The sequence below is a fragment of the Semicossyphus pulcher genome, unplaced genomic scaffold (genome assembly GCF_022749685.1).
Source record: "Semicossyphus pulcher isolate SPU_LCO1_2020_fin unplaced genomic scaffold, fSemPul1.0.p SCAF_9, whole genome shotgun sequence".
NCBI classification, from domain to species: domain Eukaryota; kingdom Metazoa; phylum Chordata; class Actinopteri; order Labriformes; family Labridae; genus Semicossyphus; species Semicossyphus pulcher.
Window position 1 is genome coordinate 23,766,971 of NW_027211770.1, and position 21,954 is coordinate 23,788,924.

At 40.2% G+C, this 21,954-nt stretch overlaps 2 protein-coding genes across 2 annotated transcripts; both read left to right on the plus strand.

Annotated features, from left to right (window-relative positions):
* The first annotated feature begins 4,884 nt into the window (after positions 1–4,884).
* On the plus strand, positions 4,885–14,206 carry csf3r (colony stimulating factor 3 receptor). The gene is made up of 16 exons (XM_069656103.1): positions 4,885–4,962; positions 5,861–5,935; positions 6,049–6,345; positions 7,069–7,201; positions 7,354–7,520; positions 8,616–8,785; positions 8,889–9,039; positions 9,315–9,397; positions 9,501–9,708; positions 10,790–10,978; positions 11,145–11,246; positions 11,616–11,762; positions 11,848–11,988; positions 12,082–12,178; positions 12,258–12,336; positions 12,801–14,206. Exons 2-16 carry the CDS (start codon positions 5,872–5,874, stop codon positions 13,284–13,286), a joined length of 2,514 nt encoding a protein of 837 aa, XP_069512204.1. The 5' UTR covers positions 4,885–4,962; positions 5,861–5,871; the 3' UTR covers positions 13,287–14,206.
* Positions 14,207–14,711: 505 nt separating this feature from the next.
* Positions 14,712–19,729, plus strand: mrps15 (mitochondrial ribosomal protein S15). The gene is made up of 8 exons (XM_069656814.1): positions 14,712–14,934; positions 17,220–17,288; positions 17,921–17,996; positions 18,103–18,151; positions 18,274–18,358; positions 18,467–18,525; positions 19,004–19,195; positions 19,475–19,729. The coding sequence occupies exons 1-8, from the start codon at positions 14,793–14,795 to the stop codon at positions 19,583–19,585; spliced, it is 783 nt and encodes a 260-aa protein (XP_069512915.1). The 5' UTR covers positions 14,712–14,792; the 3' UTR covers positions 19,586–19,729.
* The last annotated feature ends 2,225 nt before the right edge of the window (positions 19,730–21,954 follow it).

Below are 21,954 nucleotides of genomic sequence, written 5' to 3' on the forward strand. Positions count from 1 at the left end.
GTCGTCCATCTTTTTATACAGTCTATGGTGCCAACATGAATTTGATATGGCGTCTAGATCAATATAATAAACAGAGCCTCTAAATGACATCATTAAGAAGCAACTCTCCACATCAGTGAAATCACTGATGGTCGTGATTGGACCAACCAGATAATTTGTCTGAACACATTTTTGAGGATATCCTTAAAATTTCCTGATGAAGTCCATTATACTCATTTTAATGCAGAAAATACTCCTGCTTTTGTCACAAGGGAGACTGCTTACTTGCAAGGTTGATTAAAGTAGTGGGATGCAATTGTATCAACAGAATGCACTGGGCAATGTACGCAAACATAATTAGCATTTTCAAAAATAACAGCACTTGTGATTGCAGTTCGCTATAGTAATTCTTTATGTAATAATAGATAGATAGGAGAGGATATTTCCAGCAGTGACAAATTTGTGGTTAGCCAAATCTCTAATGTGAATAAGGATCTCAACAGGAGACAGCATTCTATTAAGTACAGTACAAGAACCATAATCAAACCTAGCAAAGCTTCATCAGTTCGACTTAGCTTCAGGCGCCTCAGCTAATTTCACTGCTCACTGAAACGTAGCATGTAATACCCAGTGGATGGAGAACACTTCGTTCATTACTGCTGATTAGGAAAAAAGGATCAAGCTAAATATGTCAACGCATGATAACCAGTTAATGTATTTTTAATTAGTGCCTGCTTTTCTTTTCTCCTGTTGATTCCTATTCCAAAACCGCAGCCCTGCATGCGTTTAATTCCTCCTCAAGCGGCCTCTTGATTAGCCGTTAGCTTCCATTATGTTTTTGAGGGCGGCCGAGTGACCAAGCGGGGATACAGCTGTTAGATTAAAAGTTGAGTGGGTGAGCTCACTGGATCGCCTCGCGCACGATTTGAAATGAGGCTCGAGCCAGAGAATCATTTTACAATTTAATAAGCTAATAAACGAGATATGGCAAGTAGTTTCAAGTGCCCTTGGGGGGTCAAGGCACAGTTTACAATCCCATTTAAAAGCTTGTTCTATTACCATGCTTACAAAGGCTTGGACGGCTCAGAGAGGGAGATGACTGCAGGTTTTTTTGAGGCAGTCTCAATGATACAGCAGATCTGCTACTTCAAAAGGTCATGCTCAACACAGAGGGTTCAGTCTGAACCAGACTTAGTGCTTTCTTCAAGACACCTGATACCTGGAGCCATATTGTTGGGTATTAAATAGCCATCATTTTAGCATGTTGCATAAAAAGACCAACAAATAAAGATGAAATTCTTTATGTACGCTCATTCAAGAAAAGACAGACATCCCACCTGTTCTGAGATTGACATTTACATCCATTGTCCACGCCACTAGCTAGCATGGCCTCTCCATCCTCGTGTGCCAGGTCCAGCTTGTTTTCATCGTTAGCTTGCTAACTTATATTGTTTTAACTTTGTCCTTTCTTCCAAACATTTGCATATTCCTTTCTCAGCAACTCAGGACAAATGTATTGTATGTTTTTACGCCACTAGCTAGCATGGTGCCTCCATCATCATGTGCCAGGTCCAGCTTGTTTTCATCGTTAGCTTGCACTTCCGTTGTTTTAACTTTGTCCTTTTTTCCAAGCGTTAGCATATTCCTTTCTTAGCAACTTGGGAGTAGTTAAATGAATGTTTTTAAAGAATTTTGAAGTCATTAAATGAAAATTATACGATATAGGCAACAGAGCAGGAGAGTAAGTAGTATGACCCAGCGGACTGACAGAGAAGCTAGGCTAGCACTAGTTCCGTGTACCTACGCGTGTTGCACTCTGTTTTACTGCGTAGATCAGCTGTTTGCGTCTGAATGTGTCTTTGCCAGCTCACGCCAACTCAAATTTCAAAGATGGTGTGTGCTTGTGTATTTCAAACAACCTTACAAGTCATCATGTTCTGGTGAGTGATATTGGTCTTCAGGAGCTTTGGCTAGCTTTACTGAATATTAACACCAAACCCTGGCTTGAACAAAGTTGGCCCTTCTGTGTGGAGTGATGTTCTCCCCGTGCATGCATGGGTTCTCTCCGGGGTCTCCGGCTTCCTCCCGCAGTCCAAAGACACGCTCATTAGGTTCATTGGTGACTCTAAATTACCCGTAGGTGGCGAACAGTCCAGGGTGTACCCTGCCTGTCGCCCAGTGACAGCTGGGGTAGACTCCAGCCCCTCGTGACCCTGAACAGGAAAAGCGCTATAGATAATGGATGGATTGATTGGAGGTGTCACGAAGGCAACACATTTGAAGGTATATAAAAATTCAAAATCACCTGTTAAGAGTTATTTAATTTGTTCCAGATTTGTATTATTTTTGTTTCCATTTGTTGAATGTAAGAACCCCACTTCTCCTCCCATAAGGGGCCCCTTGAGTCATGTGTTTCTTCCTGGAAAATAGTGAAGTTTCAGCAACGTCAAAACAAGGACGTTGGTGTTGCCACTGCTGCTGCTGCTTCTGCTGCTTTGTTAACACACACACATATGTCCTCTAATCTGAGCTGCTTTGAGCCACGCTGTTTCATCTGGTGCTATCAGGGCTGATGAGAGCCTCTCTTCTTTCTGGGTCTGCAGCGGCTTCTGTGCGGTGAGTGAAAAGCCTCTCTGATGGCTCTCCTTTATCTTCACATCAAGCGATTTGCGGGTCCTTTCATTTTGATACTTGTGCCAGATTGAAAAGGGAAACTTCATGAAACTTGTGTCTGGATGACACAGGTTCAGGCTGGAGAGTTGCATTCTAATCCAGCTCACGGACAGCTCGACTTAATTTCTCTTTATGCTGTTCTGTATTATACTTGTGCCATTTATCATCCTTTTAAGTTCCCTGTCAAATAAGGACACACATTTTTCTTCACCCAACATGAAACACTCCCGATGTAAAAGATTGTGGGTGTTGGATCTTCAAATATTTGAGGATTTAAAGAGGTATTCTAAGATAAAAAAATCCCGTGAAAGTAAACATTCTTGAAGTTTAATAATCAAAATGTGTAAAAGTGAAAGTTGTTGATGAGATAGAAAAGTTTTCAACCTTATTTATATGAAAACAATCCTTTTGTGGGTTTCGTCAGCTGTTTTATCATTGTGACATTCTTCGAGATGTCGACATTGTCTCCATGGAAGTAACTTTAGCGTGTTAAGCTATGGCAAACATGTTTATGTTCTGGTCATCCAACAAAAAAAATGAGGATGTGAAACAGATTGTTTTTCTGCTTTTTAGCTTTTTTAACTGCTGACTCAAAGGTCAGATTCTCAGAGCTGGAAGCAACTCAGCTCTGTGGACGGCGTCTTCATACAAAACCTGTAAGTTTCTTTCAGACCTTTTAAGAATACTTGTTAATAATACTCTGCTTTGTGTGTGAAATAAGACCAAAAAGGGGAAATAGAGGCAAGTTTGTCATTGCACTGTGTCAAGGATATTGCTAAATCCTGAGAGTGGGCGTTTTGTAACCCCCCGACAGCAACGGGAAAGGAAACATACGGTGGCTGTACAAAATGTTTCTCCACACGTAGAGCCATGACTCACTGAGGCACACAAATTCATCCAGATAACAAATTAACTTCAATCCATGAGGAGCATAATTGTCCAGTTCCCTGAAAATAACCATTTTTATATTTTACTTTTTGAAGCGTATCAAATTGTTTGTTGTCAAAATACACTCCAGATTTCCTCTCTCCCCGTCGGTCTCTCGGCCGCCTTTTGTCAGAGCCACAGGCAATTACGTTTTAGTAGTAAGCAGGAACGCTGAAAAGGAAAGCCGGGGAAAATGAAGGCCTTTATGCGCGCGGCTGATAAGAAACAGTGAGGAATTCTATTTCCCTCGCATCGCTTTAAAGCAGACTTTACCAAACAGCTGCTTATGGACCGAGTGCAGTGAGCTATAGTTACTAATTCTTATAGTAATACCTCCCGTCTTATGCCATTGTTTGCAATTTAACAATCCACACGTCAAATCGAGTTGAGACACTTTGAAGTGGGATAGATGGAAATCTGAAAACAAACGATCTGAATTTGTTCCTTTTCTCTTTAAAGAATAAGATGAAGTCTTTCGACAATGGGCTCCAGATTCTCATTAGAATCAGACACCGAGTGTTACAAGACCACAGGAAGTTTCTCAATGCTGTGGTCTCAGTTACTGGCTCTGGGTACATGTGTATGTGTGTGTGTGTGTGTGTGTGTGTGGACTTTATCTCTGGTGTAAAAATCAATAAGGCTTATCTGCCACAAAGTCTGATAACACACGAGGGCTCCCCCCCTCCCCTGCTGAGCTCTTAAGGATTAGCAGCACCTAATAAAGAAACGTTTTTCACTATAGTGAATGAGCAAGTTTTAAATTACATTACAAAGAACTTAAACATGAAATCGTGCTTGAAAATGTTGATACAGTTCAGTAGCTGCGCTTGCTTGTAAATACTGTTAATGAGTTGCAATTCATCATTTCCACAATCAGGTGATTTCTTTTAAGATCATTTATTTGGCCTTTTCCTTGTATTAGATAGGATAGCTGAAGATAGGCAGGAAATATGAGGAGTAGAGAGCGGGGGATGACATGCACCAAAAGACCGACAGACCGGGAGCCGAGTCTGCGATCAGTGTGTCGAGGACTAGAGCTTTTGTACACAGGCCGCCTGCTCTGCCTAACTGAGCTAAACCAGCACCCCAGACGTTGGAAGTGTTTAATTTGGAACAGCTGAAAATGTCTTGTTTGCACATGTGCTCATGTTTCACATTTAATTAATTAATTCAAATGTCCTGTTTAGGTATTAAGGGGAAAAAATGTCAAATTGTCAAGTAACTTATCTCAACAATTGAACTATGTACCGAGTAACTGTTTTCTCTCATACAGCACAGAGACAGACAGAAATGCTGTGAAGGCATGTCTCAGTCTTGTTGGAGTTTCATCGTGAGCTGGAAACCAGAGTTCAGTGAAAATTCACCTTTCATGGTTGTGTAATGGTGAGTATTAAAACTCTAAAATTCACTTGAAAACACATCTGCTTGTTATGTGATGTTCAAACTGAATCTCAAATGTAAGAGGCAGGTTGTTGAATTAATGTCAGAAGTAAACCATGCCGGAGAAGTGCTCCCACCTGCTCAGCTCCCAAGCACTACTGATGTTGTACGTGACCAATCAGCTGTGTAGCACATGCCCAACAAGGCTGGTTACCTGCAATTACAATCTTCCTGTCAGCTTGGATACCTTTTATTCCTCTGATAGAATAACACAGTGGAGATACAGTGTGTACTAACAGCATACATGTTCGTGCTGTCTACGGATAATTTTGTAACAGCGTGCAGAGCTTTGAATGCCTCAATGTACTAACAGCATACGTATTCGTGCTGTCTACGGATAATTTTGTAACAGTGTGCAGAGCTTTGAATGCCTCAATGTACTAACAGCATACGTATTTGTGCTGTCTACGGATAATTTTGTAACAGCATGCAGAGATTTCGATGCCTCATACTTTGTGTAATCATGTTGCGTAAATGTGAACCCAAGCTGTTATGCATTATGTTGGCGAGTGTGTCATGTGTCTGTTGTGAAAATGCTCTGCAAACACCTTCCACAGACGACAAATTTCTCTCTATTGTGTTGTGAAGCAGCGGGTGCATTCTCTGTCTGTTTACACTGAAGCATTATGCATTATGGAGATCACATCCCCGCTCACATCAGACACTTGAAACATGGCGTTGATGATGTCTTCCGAAGCGACACGCGTTATCGCTTTCAATACCTCGCCTCACACGACGCGGCGTGTCGCTCGGTTGAGATGGCAATTCAAACAGATTGTTTTGATCGGGCGTAAAAGTTTGTAATTTGAGAATAACGCGTTTCATTTTGGCTGCCTAACAGGTTTTATCATCATGATATCCACATGGGTGTCAGTGATTGTCATGCTGGTGGTGTTTGTGAATGGAGCGAGAAATGGTGAGTGTTGCTCTCAGAATGAAAAAGCAAAATGGAAATACCTTATAAACAACACCTTTTCTTCCTTTTCCTTCCAAAAATAACCTGCTATTTTCTTATTTTCTCACTGATAGACAATAAAATACAGCCGTGTGCACAGATCCAAACGTCCAGCTCCGTGGTGCCTTTGGGGTCACCTGTCACAGCCACCTGTGTCATCAGAGAAGACTGCCCTCTGGTCATTGGACAAGCTGTTCACATAAAGTGGCGCCTCGGTGATCGCTTTCTACCCAGCAGCCCCGGGAGCAATGAGAGGGATAGGATGTCCCAGGTCGTCATACCGAGCTTCAATCACACCAGGGTGTTCCTCACCTGCTGTGTCCAGGGTGATCCTGTTCAAGAAGTCGGAGGAGTGGTGATCAGAGCTGGATGTAAGAAAGATCTTCTTGTGGATGTTTTGTCATTTAAAAATAATCATCTGCAGTACAACCACCACTATAAATATAGATACTTAAAGAAGGGGTATTATGCTGTTTCACATTTTAAGACATAATTTTTACAATGTTGGATGTCCAAACTAAATGTGGGTGAAGTTTCAAATCTGTAGGTAAAAGTATGTTGGCGTAATCCCCAGGCTTCTCAGCTCAGTCTGCAGGCTGCTGTGAACGCCAGGTTTCACACAGTTTTTTCTACACGCCGCATTTTGTGATGTCACTAAGTGCAGAAGGCTTCAGAGAGCTGGCCAATCAGAAGAAAGTGGGCTTGTAGGGGGCGAGGTTTCTGAAAGGGACAGAGCTGACTGAGTAGTGTGAGAAAAATGATTTTTTTTTAACTGTAAATTGTGCTAGGCTACTCCACAGGTATCACATAGTGAAATATGATTAGCATGATACCCGCCTCTTTAAAATATCTACAAATATAAATACATAGTAACCTACATACACATTTTAATAACCACTAAACCCTGCATGCTTGTTCCCACTTGATTCATATGAGATGCATAGATCCGTGTCCAGCTTAATTTGTAGATCCACCACTATAGTCTCAAAGAGCCTGATACCTAAGAGACCTGTGAATCAAATCCAAACGCCTTCTGGGGAAAATATGGGCCTAGAAATTGAATAAATAGCATCCTTCTTGTCTTTTATCTAAAGATCCACCAGCAGCGCCACAAAACCTGAGCTGTCAGACAAACCTCACCACCCCTAACACCCTGACCTGTAGCTGGGACCCAGGGAAGCAGGAGACCCATCTGCTCACAAAGTACACCCTCCACACAGAGATATGGTAATATTTTTTCCTATAAATAGCGTCTACCAGTAATACTCTGAAACAGTTACCAGAAAGCAAACATCATCTTGGTGTCAGGAATGTCATTTACAAAATATGTCTGTTATGTTGCTCAATGGGTTTCTCACTTTATAATTTCCTCTTTTCAGGGATTTAAACAAAAACCACTCTTACAATCCACGACAGGGAGTCCACCGCTATGTTATCCCTCGCTCTGACTTCTCTCTGTTCTCAGACATGGAAGTATACGTAAAGGCAGTCAATGAAGTTGGAGAAGCAATGTCATTACCTATCATTTTAGAACCGGTCAGTGCAGGTGAGAAACACAGGAAATGTTCATTTATTTAATGTTATTTGATCATGTCTGTTGTGGGCAACCAGAAAAAAACAATCATAGTCTTGGCTTTACAAATTCTCATGAATATCCTCAAGTGATGTAACTTGAGTCAATTTCAGTTGGGTCTGAAAAACACAAGTCTGAAAAGGAAAGAAGTCTGGAGATGCTCTCTGCTTGATGCTCAAGACATGAGGCCACATTGTACATGTATAGATGGACATGTCTCCATGTACTCTCATTGTACAAAATTGAAGCCAAAATACCCCCCCGTGAGAGGCACTGCCATCCTGCGATGCACAGTAGAGATCGGCTTCCGCTAACCAAAACACACACACCTAACTTACCGAAAAAGCATATTTAACAGCAGAACAGCTTCTTGTGTTGGTCTTACGTTAACAGATATGGAATCTTCAATGACTGTAGTGTTAGTTTTAGTTACGTCTCCTCTCGCCGTTCCTCCTCCACTCTGCTAATCCGGAACAGATCGGCTGCAGGAGCCGCATTTGTCAACAGAGCTGTCAATCATCCTTTTTACAGCATCAAATAACTAATTAAAGCTAAACTTGTTAGAAAAATGAACACTTGGATGTGAATCATCATGATAAGAACTAACTATAATGACAGAAACCATCTTTGAGAAAACTTTATTTGACGTGTATTTTGAATTTATAGTTTGACTCATGTCCCATCTGTTAACATGGAGGAGGCAGGCTTTATGATCTGTACTGCAGCGAGTCAGCAGGGGGCGATAGAGAGGTTTTGGCTTCACTCTTAGGGAGCCGTCATGTCGTCCATCTTTTTATACAGTCTATGGGTGCTACTTACATAACACAACCGATTTATGGAGCATTGTGGGTACCGTAGGCATAAAGCCTTGAGAAGAAAGAAAAATGCATGTTTGTATTTAAAAAAGTTAAAAGCTGTTTAACAAGTTTTTAGTCTATTCAACCTTTCTTTGTTACTGAAATTATATCTCCAATGCTATTTTGAATAAAAATGTAAATTATACATTACACACAAAAAAATTAAAAGCCGCCTAATTTAATTCTTTTATTTTTGACTGTTTTATTTCAGCCAAATTTGACCCCCCTACAATTCTGAATATCCAAGCAGCGTCTAAAAGATATGGCTGCTTAAAGCTGAGCTGGAGCTTATCTCAGCACCAGGCCTGGATGCAGGGCGACCGCCTGAACCTGGAAGTCCGACTTAAGACTGCTGACAGCAGCCGATGGAGTGAGCAACCAGTGAGTGAAATATATTCCAGTGTCAAAATAAACTGCAAATTTGTTAATGCACTTTTGATATAGTTCATAATGTAGGGTTTGTGTGATCTGGGGCACATGTTAGATTCCAGTGAGACAGGTCAAACCGACCACAATCGTAGACCTCTGTCATCTCCTCCATGGGACTCGATATCTCGCCCAGATTCGAGTCAGATACAAGCAGAGTCCCTGGAGTGAATGGAGCAGCAGCGGGTCTGGAGTCACCTTGGAGAGCGGTAAGACTTAGATCAATTTAGAGTGACACAATCAGTCACTCTTACATTTTCAATCTATTGCCTTTTCTTCCACTTCCTGTTCTTTTCAATATATGCTAATGTCATGTTCTACATCTCCCATTGCTTTGCTCTAAAGCACCGGTTCAATTGACGTATCGAGCCCACTATGGCAGTGAATCCATAGACATGTCTTGTAAAGAAAAGTTTTATTTTTAAAGTGAGAAGAGAAGGCTTCTGACGTGGTGCTAAAATGACAGCTGTGTCTTTCTTTTCAGCTCCCACCGGACGCCTAGACTCGTGGATGAAGGTATTAGGGGATTCCACACGGGAAAAACTCAACATACACCTCTTTTGGAAGGTACACACATCACACATATTGCTTGACACCTGTCACAAACTGATGTATTTTCTGTGATATGTGTTAGGTCTGCCTTTAAAATATCTTCTCACTTTTTTTTCAGCCATCACAACAATTCCGAGCCAACAGCCAAAATGTGTCATACACTGTCTCGCTGAAAAAACTGCAAGGTGAAAGGGGAAAGGTGTGCTCTACAACAGGGAATCACTGTACTTTCCAGGTTTCCAGTAAAGCAGTGAAAGTATATCTGAGTGCTGTGAATGCAGCAGGAAAATCTCCACCCACTGAAGTGCAGATTTACCCCCAGAAAGGTAAAATAAACCTAATTTAAAGTGGTAATCTCAAAGATCTCAGTTTCGTTCTCTTTGGCGGCACTCATGGCGATAAACGGAAATTGCAGGAGCACACTTCCCAGATATCCAGACGGTGTTGCATGTTTGACGTCCACGGTTGGCTCCGGTTGTAACTCTTGATTTTCCTCGCTGACGGTCGCTTTCCTGTTTAGACTGTTTGCCTTCATCTGAGCGTCGAGTTTGTTTCTTTTTCTTTGAATTTTCACTTTTTTTCAATTTTTGAAGTTGTATCTATAGTCATCCAACTTTTCTTTGTTTGTTCAGCCATAGTACATTACTGTTTACTCGCAACACTTGAGCCACTTTACCCTCTCCGGCAGACCAACCACTGCTCAGGCCATAGGCTCAATCTCCATTGTGTTACCTCATTTGGCGATAGATAGTGACTTAAAGTAATAATCTCAAAGATTTTCATATTATTTTTCAAAAAAATGTCTGTTAAGTCACTATCTATCGCTGAATCAGATAACACAATGGTGATGGAGCCTATGGCCCACTGATGAAAGCCTTTGCATTTGCAGTATCACAGACTGGGTGTCTGTGGCGACATTCGTGGGTAAAATCCCAAGCGGCGCCCAGTTAGTGACGTGTTTTCCATCACCCAGCAGTGGTTGGTCTGCCAGAGAGGTGAGCGGGGCTAAGCGGCTGCTTTTCCGGTCTCTGCAAGTGTTGCAAGTAAACAGTGATCTACTATGGCTGAACAAACAAAGAAAAGATCGGCGACTACAGATACAACTTCAAAAATATGTGAAAATCCAAAGAAAATGAAACAAATTCGACACTCAGATGAAGGCAAACAGTCTAAAAAGGAAAGCGACCGTCAGCGAGGAAAATCAAGAGTTACAACCGTGACAAAGGGTGTCCATCGTAGACTTTAAATTGGAACATATGCGCCCTCAATTCCTTTTTATCGCTGTTAGTTGTGCCAAATAGAACAACACTAAGATTTTCGAGATTATGTCTTTTACTGGTTTAGAATATGGTCATCATAATGATACATTTTTACCACAATGCATTATGATTTTTTGTGCGTCTGTAGCTGTTGCAGTGATATCAGACGTCTCAGCCGTTCCTCGTGATGACAGATCCCTCCTGGTCCAGTGGAGAAGCCCGGCCTCCCCCAGCCTTACTGGTTTTGTGGTGGAATGGACCCCTTTATTAAAAACAGACCTCTCCCTCACCCAGTTTGAGATATCTAACAGAAACCAGACAAGCCTTGTTATATCAGGTATGGTATTTGTGTTGCAGGTTTTGTGATCCACCTTTTATTTGGTTCCCTAATCTGGTTTTCATCCTTCACCATCAGAATCCACTCTTTCGCAAGTGTTTCTTCCCTGCCTGTATACACAGCTTATGGGCACTGTTCAATCTAACCTCTTCACTCTCATCAATAGGCAGCTTTGAGCCCTACAAGCCCTATGGGATCTCTGTGTATCCCAGGTTTAAGGATGGGATAGGCCTTCCTCAGACTGTTAATGCCTACTCGAGACAAAAGGGTAAGTCGCCAAAGACACAGAGAGGATCACACAAAGAGCAGGCGGAGGTGTGAGAGTCGGGCTGCTTTAACTTTGAAGAAGTGAGGAAAGAGTTTGCCACATTGGTACGAAAAAAAATATGTGTTGGGTAATCTTTCAGTAACAGCTGATACATGACGGAATAATGCCCTCTTGTGGATAGAAATGAATCATTATTTTTGCTGGCCTGAAGGTTACAAATCACACTATGTCCATTAAATGAACATAGCCCAGATTACAGATTTTACTATAAATATCATATGACACCCTCTATCCTTAGGCCCCCCATATGTGAGCATAATACCACACTAAAGTTGTATTAATCAGACGTTATGGTGTTTCTTTTTGAAGCTCCATCCATGGTTCCAAAAATAACAATTAAAAAGACCTGGCAGTCCCACATTGAGCTCATCTGGGATGAAATACCATTAGACCAAAGGAACGGAATAATTAAGAACTACAAAGTCTTCTACTGGAATGAAAAGGGAGCCATTAACGGTAGGTTAAAGACCTTCATTTTACTCTTCTAAATCATTTTTGTCGTTCGCACTTGATGCTATTTGATGTCTGACTTTTCTTTCAGTTGCAAATGCTGACCCAAACGAGAGGAAGGTGGTCCTGACAGACCTGGACGCTGTGTCTCCGTACGAAGCTTTTGTGATGGCTAGCACGTTTGGTGGAAGCAGGAACGGGTCAACAATTAATTTTGAATCTGAGCCCTTCGGTAGGTATCTTTTCAGATTTGTCAGTTTAGATCAAAAGTTTGTTCTCCCACAGAAAAGTTACATTCAGAAAACACGTTTTTCTCTCCTCTCAGATGCAGTTGCTGTTCTGATCATCGTAATCGCCTCTGGTGTCGGACTGTTAATAATTATTTTCTTTGTCGTCATGACTTGTTTCTCCAACCACAAAAGGTGAGATCATTTCCAAACTGTCTTAAGCTGTGACGCAGTGATGTCATTCATTCTCTAAACATTTTTCTCATCTTTTCAGGCTGAAGGGCCGTTTCTGGCCAATGGTTCCAGATCCGGCAAACAGCAGCATCAAGAGATGGACGTCAGAATCAACACAGGTGCGGCAAAATTAACCTGTCCAAGATAAAACACTAAATTCCACCTTTTGATTAAGCCAAGAAATTGAGCAAACTCCAAAGTGCCAAAAACTGCAGTTCCTTGAATGGCCACTTGAGGCCTGCTACAAAAGCGAGTCAAGCCATCCATGACACCTGTAGTCCAGATACTAAACTGGAATTAACGGTGACCTTCCATCAGTTAAAGCTCCAACAATCAACATTTTTGTATGAACAATAGAACAGTTAACTATATTTAATATGAAATAGATTGCTCATAGTGGGGAACCCATAGAGAATTATCAACTTTGTAGTCAACCCCAACTATAACAGAGGTCTAGGGCCTCTACAGTTGCACTGAATAGAGCTGGCCAACACTATGAGGGTGTGATGTTTTATCAAAGAAGAAGATGTTATGTTATTTTCTAATTAAAGACATTGAAGCCTTTTTTCATTTCCTTATGCAGGATAGCTTCCTTGCCTCGGACAATGAAGAGCCCAATCCAGTATACCTGTCCCACCTCAGCTTCCTGGAACTCCCTGCCATTCTAAGTAAAGAAGACCATTGTGAATCATGGTTGAACAGGTCAGAGAACACCAGTGACCTGGGAGAGTCCATTTGTGGTTCACCATTCATCCCCGGCTACTCTGGTTCAAACAGCGACTCTGTGCCTTATGCTACGGTGGTCTTCTCTGATCCATGCAGCAGCCCTTCACCTACAGGTCCTCCTGCCTACCTGCGCTCTGAGTCCACACAGCCCCTCCTGGAGACTGAAGAACCCTTCACTCCAAAGTGTTACCAGAATATGGCAACTGATGGGATGGGAACCGAGCAATGTTTTTTTGGACCAGGCCATGATTTTGTACCCAAAGAAGGGGTAGACCTAAAAAATCTGTGGGATGACTTTCCTTTTCTACGAGCAATAGCAATGAATGATACTCATGATGACTAAAGGTGATTTTCTGATTCTGAGAGTAAAACTGTAGCAGATTACTGTGAATGCATGCGAGATTTAATCCTAAAATCCCTTTGATATTCAGTGGTAATGATGTCCGAGCTTTGTCTGCACACTTTGTAGATATTTGACCTCTTCATAAAAATGATCTTTTTACAGAGAAAAATTGTATGTTGTTGTAGGTTGTATGTACGGAAGCCCCAAGCGGACATGCATCCATACATTTTATTTACTTGATGCTAACGAGTAATTTCTGTTCGTTTTCTGGAGATCTCGATTTATGTATCATGTTATCATGAGATAACAACGCGGCACCACTGTCACGTCAGATGATCATGACTCGTATCCCCAGAGTTGCAAAGGCTTAACTTACCTCATTAGTGTGGGCAGTGGCAGCATGGCATGTCCCGGTCTGTGATATCACAGGGATCAGCCAGTTGTTTTGTTTTCTAGATGCCATGAAAATCATCCTATTATCATGAGAAATCAAGATTTGTTATCTCGAGATAATGGGCCAAATGAATCCATTATAATGGGAAAACTGTGTTGTTATCTCGATATAACAGGGAAAATAAGTCAAGAAAACAACCAGAAAACAGAGTTAATAAAGTGTATGGATGCATATCCACTAAGGGCTTCCGTATGAATGTGTGTGTTTCTTTAAAGTAGCTACTTAATACTTGTATGCCAAGGGGACAAAATGAAAACAGAATGTTTGAGTAAAAAAAATGATCCTAAAAAGACAGAAAAAATGATTTTCCTATTGATTTTCTACTGATCAATCAGTGCTATTTGTAAATAATGGATCTGTGATTACTGTGAAAATTCTGTTGAACACAAACTCCTTTATGTGCCCATTGTTTTATATTAATGTCTATATTAATTTTGTATCAAATGTATTTTTTGATTTATTAAAAATGCCATACAATTTGCATTTCCGTTTGACTTATTACTCAGGGGTTTTTTAAATAAATATATCAACACAAGCAGGCAACAATTATGAGATGTAACTAATCAATATGGAATTGCAATAAGAATTCTTTAAAAAATTGCATTTCTGTACTGCTCTGAATAATTAAAAAAAATAGCCTGTGATTGGTGTTGCCTATAGATTTTCATTTAGGCTATTTATTGCTTGTTGTATTGAGTTGTTGAGTCAACACCCCACTCAACCTGAAACGATTTCCCCCATATATTCTAATTAATTCATTTATCAGAATATCTATCATAATATTTGTCAGTCTTGGAACTCCTAAGCTCGGTTTATGTGTTATATATATTTTTTTTTATCCCAGAAACCAAAATGAAGCCTCAATTTACTTGTCCTATCGATGTTTTCTGGGATTGTTAGCTTAGCCTGATAAAAGTATCCCTCATTCGTCACTCAGCTAGTTTGGTCTAGTCAAAATGGCGTACCTCATGTAGGGGTCGAGTGTGATTACCTGTCACATTTTCATCACTTTTAGGAGTTTATTTTGTACATTGTAAGCTCTCCTGACAGCCATGTTAGCAAACATAGCTCTGCGAACTGTTCTGAAGTCTTCGGCTGGTGTTCTGAGAGAGAGCGGCGCTCTGTGCTCTGCACTGCCGGTGAAACCCTGGACATGTAGCTCGGCGTTATTATCAGGACCGAGAGTCAGCTGTGGTGAGTGTAACGTTAGGCGTGAAGATGAACCAGACGACTGGTCTGTTACTGTCTGTGTTTAGAAAATAGCTGGCTAACGCATTTCATTATGTCTAGGTGTTTACAGTGCCAAACACTGCGCGTCTGTCAACACCTAGCTAGAGCATCGGTCATTATTAACTATAAGCAGCAGTGGGCACTGTTGACTGAAAGCTGCTGCTGTGGAAGGGAGAATCACAGTATTCCACTCATTTTATTAGTTATCACTATTATGAAAAACATTTAATACTATCAGAGTTACATTAAAGTACATTAATAATTGTGGAAATGTGTGATTAGAAAATGGAAATTGTTCGAACAAAAACACAATATAGGCCTCGTGTTTGTCAGGGAAGCCTACAAAATGACAAAACAGTACTACTCCAAATTATTTTTTGTTATTAATTTATTCTGCAAGTTATGTTTGTAGGCCTATCCATAAGGTGGTGCAATGTTAAATCTATCCTTATGTATATAAGTGAGGGTAGGCTGAATATTAGACATAGTGGTATCTTTAAGTAATATGCCATCAGTTCAACATTTTGACCGGTGAACGGACAATATTTCAAATGAAAACAAAAACAGATTAAGAAAACAAAAGCATTCCCTCCATAGCTGATCATTAGTATTAAGGCCTAATAGCTGGAGACAATAAGATCTATCTTGTAGGGAAATATTTAACTTAAAGTGAATGAATTAAATAAATAGCTATTAGTAGATTTATAATAGTTTAGGTGATCAAAACAGCCAATAAAACATGTAACTTGTATTTGCATTCACAGGTCAAATAAGCCGGAATCAAATAAACAGGCCAGGCATACCTCAGTCGCCAATGCTTCTCACATATTACACACACTTATTAACATGTCCACATGCTCTGGGGTCAGTCTGCTGCGAAACATGTGTTTTCCAAATATATACAGTATGTATATTAAGAAAAAAATGTCTTTAACTGTTTAACTGGTAGTATTAACCGGTTTAAGTGCACATCTATAGTTCAACTACAAACAAACTTCTGCCTAATTTTTCCAGTACAGTACAGTCCAGTACAGGCTAAAGACAATTCACCAAAGTTTAAAAACCATTCAAATTAGTTAAATTGAACCTTATGTTGATCTGGTAGCCAGCCAGTAAACAACCACATAGAATGTTGTTTAAGCAACACGCTGTGCTCAGACAGCCGGTAGGATGTGAAACTTGATTACCAGTAAACTAACCAAAGGAAAACATTCAATTACATAAAATGATAAATATTGCTCTCACAAGGGAATTTGCGGAGTAGATAAAGATTCTTGTCAATATTTGCTCAGTAAAATATTTGTCATGTTTTCAAAGAAACATCTTTTTCTTTGATGTACCATCTCACTTCATTATGATCATATCGAGTACATCTAGAGCAAACATACTTTCATTTCCCCCTCAAGTTTACGAGCGTGATAACTTGTTTTCACACTGACTGTTGCAGCCTAATTTCAGCTAGCTGACAGTCACGGATGTACAAGCTTTCATTAACAGGCCCTAAGGGTTAAGCTGGCTTTTCCTTGCAGACCGCTTCCCTTTTCAAATTGATGAAAAATCTCAGGAAATCATGACTCATATGTTAATAAATATATAGCCTCATAATCATTTTGGTTGTATACAATTGTCAGTCTGAGTAAAACAAACCACAAGACAGTCTGATAAAAAACAATGTACTGGAAATATTTAGAAATCACACGCAGATTACAGGAAAGCATTTTCTTGGTACAACAGTTAATGCCAAGAAACTCTCAGATACTACTGAGACACCAGACATGTATACAATTGCCTGGATTTCTGAAGGAGGCATGAAGCACCAATGGTTAAAGGAAATGACATCACTTGGTGTTTTGATGATTCTGATATCGAAAACCACAATCCTCTCACCATCTGACTACGCACAGTTTAATCTGGGATGTGTTCACAGCATGGTGTGCAGATTATCTTGTTGATGCTGTTCAAATCATGCATCTTAAATTTGTGCATCAGTTGCATTATTAATCTGTAACTTTCCTGTCACGAAACAGGGTAGCAATGTTTCACATGCACCAATGGAGACAGCATCCCTGTCATGCTAAGTAGCATGTTGTAGAATATATTTTCTGGGGTTGGGGTTCATCACTTTTTTGCTGACTTTTGTCTGCCGGTTAATCCTGGGTTAATCCTTTAAAATAATCCAAACCTTGAAAGACTAGTTTACATGTTTGCACTGCACATTAATATTATTTTTCCTTTTTTCCCCTCCTCAGTTGCAGGAAGCTTTGCTTTTCCACCTCCAGTGAGACATTATGCTCGGGTTGCCAAGAAAAAGAAGACAGGTATGTTATGAGGCTGCACTGTAATACCCCTTTCCCACCGAAATTAGCACGTTGATGCAGGTTTTTCAGACCTGGGAAGACCCCGCTGCCGATTGTCTCTGTTCCCATTGCAAGTGAAGTATACTCCTGTCAGTCTCTTTTCTGCTGCGTCACCATCTGACGTCACAAACGCACCGGAGACAGGGTTAGTAAACAGTGAAGATGTAACGGAGGTTAGGTCTTTATTGTATCCATTACTCATTCAGTCTATTTATCAAACTCGGCGCCGACAAATTTGGAACGATGTTCGAGCGCTGCTCGGACGAAGCCGGGCAGCATTTGTAGCTGAGATGACAAGGAGTCGCAGAAGTTACCGACGGAGCATAGCATCGCCGGAAACAGGTCGGAGATTAGCGTGTTGACACGGGTTTTGTGTTCCCATCAGTGCCGATAGGAGCCGAGACAATAATTACCCGGGTCTACTGCAGGGTCATTTGACCCGGGTCTGAATGCCAATTGTGGCCTTTTCCATTAAGCTAAAAAGCAGTGTTTTAGTGGGTTTTTTGACCAGTGGGAAAGCGGCTTAACAAAACCAGCTTTTGACATTTTTTTTTTAATACAACCATCTCATCCAAACATTCTGTTCCCTCCAGGTCCTGAGAGCCAGCTCAGTGATCTTTCTCCAACAATGCTGAAGTTGGATTACACACCCGTACCCCTTGCTCAAACGTGAATATAGCTATATTCCATACCTTACATGATATGACAAAAATATATAGTTCATCACAACTCGTAAAATCTGCTGGTCTAATACTTGTTTATTTTGTGTTGACAGGACTGATGATGTCGTCAAAAGACTTCTTTCGTTGGAGTTAGCAAGTCATGTGAGTTCTCATGTTCCCACAGATCCCTCTTTCATTTTTACTCAGACCTCCAATATTTAAATGTTACTGATTGTGTTTCTATATTTAACTCTTGAATTTCTGAATTTCATATGTGCTTTAAGAGTGAAAAGCTGCAGCTTAAAAAGGAACAACTGATTGCAAAAGTCCAGAGGGACGAGAATGACCGCAGTTCGGTGGAAGTTCAGGGTGAGTTCCTTTTCTACAATGTTGAAATAATTTCTCATCTTAATCACAAATACTGGATACATACAGCATATTTAAACTGTTTGTTCATTCACTCCCCTTTTCCTTCAGTGGCTATTTTGACTGCAAAAATCCGAAACTATCAGGAGCACCTGCAAAAACATCACAAGGTAAGAAAAGTAGCAGAGCCAGCATCGTGTGAGCATTACTTTATCTCCCTTGTAAGCTGAGCAGGAAGGCTTGGGCTTCAGACAGGGCTTATAAACCTTTAGATGACTTGTCATCTCACAGGGCAATAGACTTGCAACCCTTCAACATTCATGTATGATGTCTCGTAGACTTCCTCTCTATCTTCCTCTGGTTTGAGGCATGCGTGTGCTACAGGATATCCTGTACACCCCCACCCCCCCGCGCACATCAAATTAGAACATGCGTAGCATGGTTAGAGTGGGAACTTTCCAAGTTACGTCATACTTAGAACACTTGTCGAAATTGACACAGAGAGTCCAGGTTGTAAGTGTTGAACTGTTTATCTGTTGCAGAAGCTCGTTAGTCTAAAAAATTGACATCCTGTTTTCTGCCTATTTCAGCCAGTTTGAATCACATTTGTAGTTTGGACCCATTATGTTATGTTATACTTCATTGCAGGACAAAGCTAACAAGAGGCGGATGCTAATGGCCATTGACCGCAGGAAAAAGCTTTTGAAAAACCTTCGGTTGGTTCGCTATGATTCCTTTGAGAAAGTGTGCGAGCAGCTGGGCCTCACATACACCTTCCCTCCAGAGTACTACAGACGGGCCACTCGTCGCTGGCTAGCAAAGAAGGCCTTCTGCATTAAGGTAGCAAACAAAAGACCTTTCTGTGTATAATACTGTAAACTGCTTTTTTCCATTTGTAGTGTATTAAGATGGTATAAACTGCAGACTTATACATAAAGACCTTTAAAGGCGCTCATTCCGTACCATTGAACTAATGGTGCATATATTTTCTGAGAGCATTACTCAAGCTTTCTGTGTCGGTTGATGTACACTCATCTAACTGGCTAACAAGGTGCTAATCAAGGTGTGATTTTTTTTTTTTTGTGCCTCGACTCATGTTCCGTTCTGTTTTCTTCACAGGTCTTCAAAGAAGTGCAGAAGCAGAAAGCAGAGCTGAGGCTAAAGATGAAGCAAAGTTTAGCCTCGACAGACGGAGAGGCAGCTAAAACAAGAGCTGCTGAGACGCAATAATAAGAATATTGTGTATAATACAACAATTTAAACCTTCAGATGTGGTTATGTGACATATGGCAAAGTAGCTGTCATGTGTTCCTGTCGTGAGATATTGTATTGCTTTCACTTTCAGGTGGATGTCAGAATTGAATTGAAATAAACACAAAGTCACAAAAAGTTGTTTGTGATGCTGTTATTCTAATTGCACTTCACACACTTGGAGTCTAACTCCCCCCTTCTTTGGAAATGTATTCATGCAGATCTGCATAATACAAGTGAAGCAGCCATTGATCCCTCTTATGCCAGGTAATACCTGGAATAAGATAACTCCATTGACCATTCAATCAAGTTCCCTTATTCCTGTTCTTTGATCACACACCAATAAAAAAAGCATTCAGTTAGATATTTGTCTATCAAATGATTTAAATTAAATATGAGGCAGTAGTTCTTCTCAGTCTTTCTGCACTGTGTTATTTGTCTGCAGATCTTGAGCCAAAGCTTAAAGTTTAGCCCAACACTGTTTTTAATCAAAGGACTAAACTTATCTATACATTTCACCTTTTTTGATCGGTTGATTGGCTTACGATTGAGCATATATCCTGCCACAAAACAGGAGTTAGAAACATAAACTGAACATCTGTACAATCTGATGAATCAGTATTAAACTGTGTCACTTGCCACAGAGGTGTTGTTAAAGCTATAAATATTGCAATGTGTCTCCTTGTGTGGCTAAATACCAGAAGATTTTATTGTAATGCGATACGAATCTACGTTACATCAAGCTGCATTCCATTCCATATGAAGTTTATTTGCTCACTTCAGTGTTTGATAACACAACATGCATGCTACACTTTTCTCAAAATACACTGTCCATGAACAAACAGGAGCAGGAGGAAGAAAAACTTGTAAAACCTGCATCTTTTCTTAATAACAACCCAAATGACTGTTGTTACAAAATCAGATGGCTAACCCATTGGTGATTTCCTTTTCACAAATAATATCAAAATTCAACAACACATACTGAAACAAGAAAGTACAGATTTAATAAGTTTGTAATAATTACTTTTTCTTTATACATTATTTTAAATTAAATTAAAATTACATTTTGTATCATTATCCAGAGAATTCCACAGTTTAACTCCATAAGCTGATACCTTCGCATTTGCTTTGATGTAGTACGAGCATAAGGACTTTTGACCATCTATGATCCTCCTTATTAGATCTAAACACAAATAACCTCTGTAGGTTCTCAGGTAGTAATCTATTTCTGGCTTTAAACATGATGATGAATCATTTTTTAAAGTCAACTACATCTTTAAATTTCAACACGTGAGCTGACTAACAGGCTGTAAGTGTGTTCTCTAAAATTCCCCTTGTTTATAATTCTGATTGCTCTTTTCTGTAACACATACAAAGGTTTATATTAGTCATATATGTGTTGGCCCATACCTCTGAGCAATAACTAATAAAATATGGAAGAATAAGCGAACAGTACAAAACACAAAGAGAAGCAGAATCCAAACTGTCCTTAGCTTTGTTTTAAACACCAATCTTGCCAACGGCATCAAGCTGTGGCCCATGTGATGAACTGCATGGACAACATTTAATTTAAATCTAGTGTTCTGGACAACAAAACAATAATTTTCAGACATGTGAGCATCACTACTTTCAACTGCGTTGTAGGGGTGGGCTTAATGTGCTTTAGGCCTCACACGTCCAGTAATCAGTCTGGAAAAATACAGCCTTGGGTGCGTACAATACGAGTATCTATATGACAATTCTAATTTCGTCAGTGGGTTTAATTAATCAGATAGACACATTTTTGCAGCTGCGTGTAGTTTTGTTACAATTGAAAGCCACCCCCTTTATAATAGCATGCAGTGGAAAGAAGTATGACAAAGGGATGTTGTGCAATGACAGCTATGTGAATTCTCTAAGCTGTGCTGATTTAATGTGCAATTGAAAACCTTTTTAACACACATGAACCCCTCAAAATAAAATACCAGTTATTGTTAGTGGACCTGCATTTGCTGGTGTAACACCACAGATCTTTGTCATTCTCAGAAGCAGCAGTTTGTTGGCCAACCAGTATGTCACAGCTCGAGCTAGTCATAGCTTCCTGTGTGGTGTGCAGTTTGTCAGTTAGATCAGAAGGAGAGCACACTGACAGATCTTTCTGGTAAGTGACACCTTTTCTTGCTCTCGCAGTAGATTAACTTGAGACATTACCTTTTTGTTTAATTAAACTAATATGTTCTGCTGTTTAAAACTCATGCATACACAATTAACTCTTTTTGACAGCATTGCTACGAGATAACATTCTTTTAAGGCCAAGCAATAACTTCATATTCATATTTAAAGCCTTCTGCATGTCGTGGCTTACATGC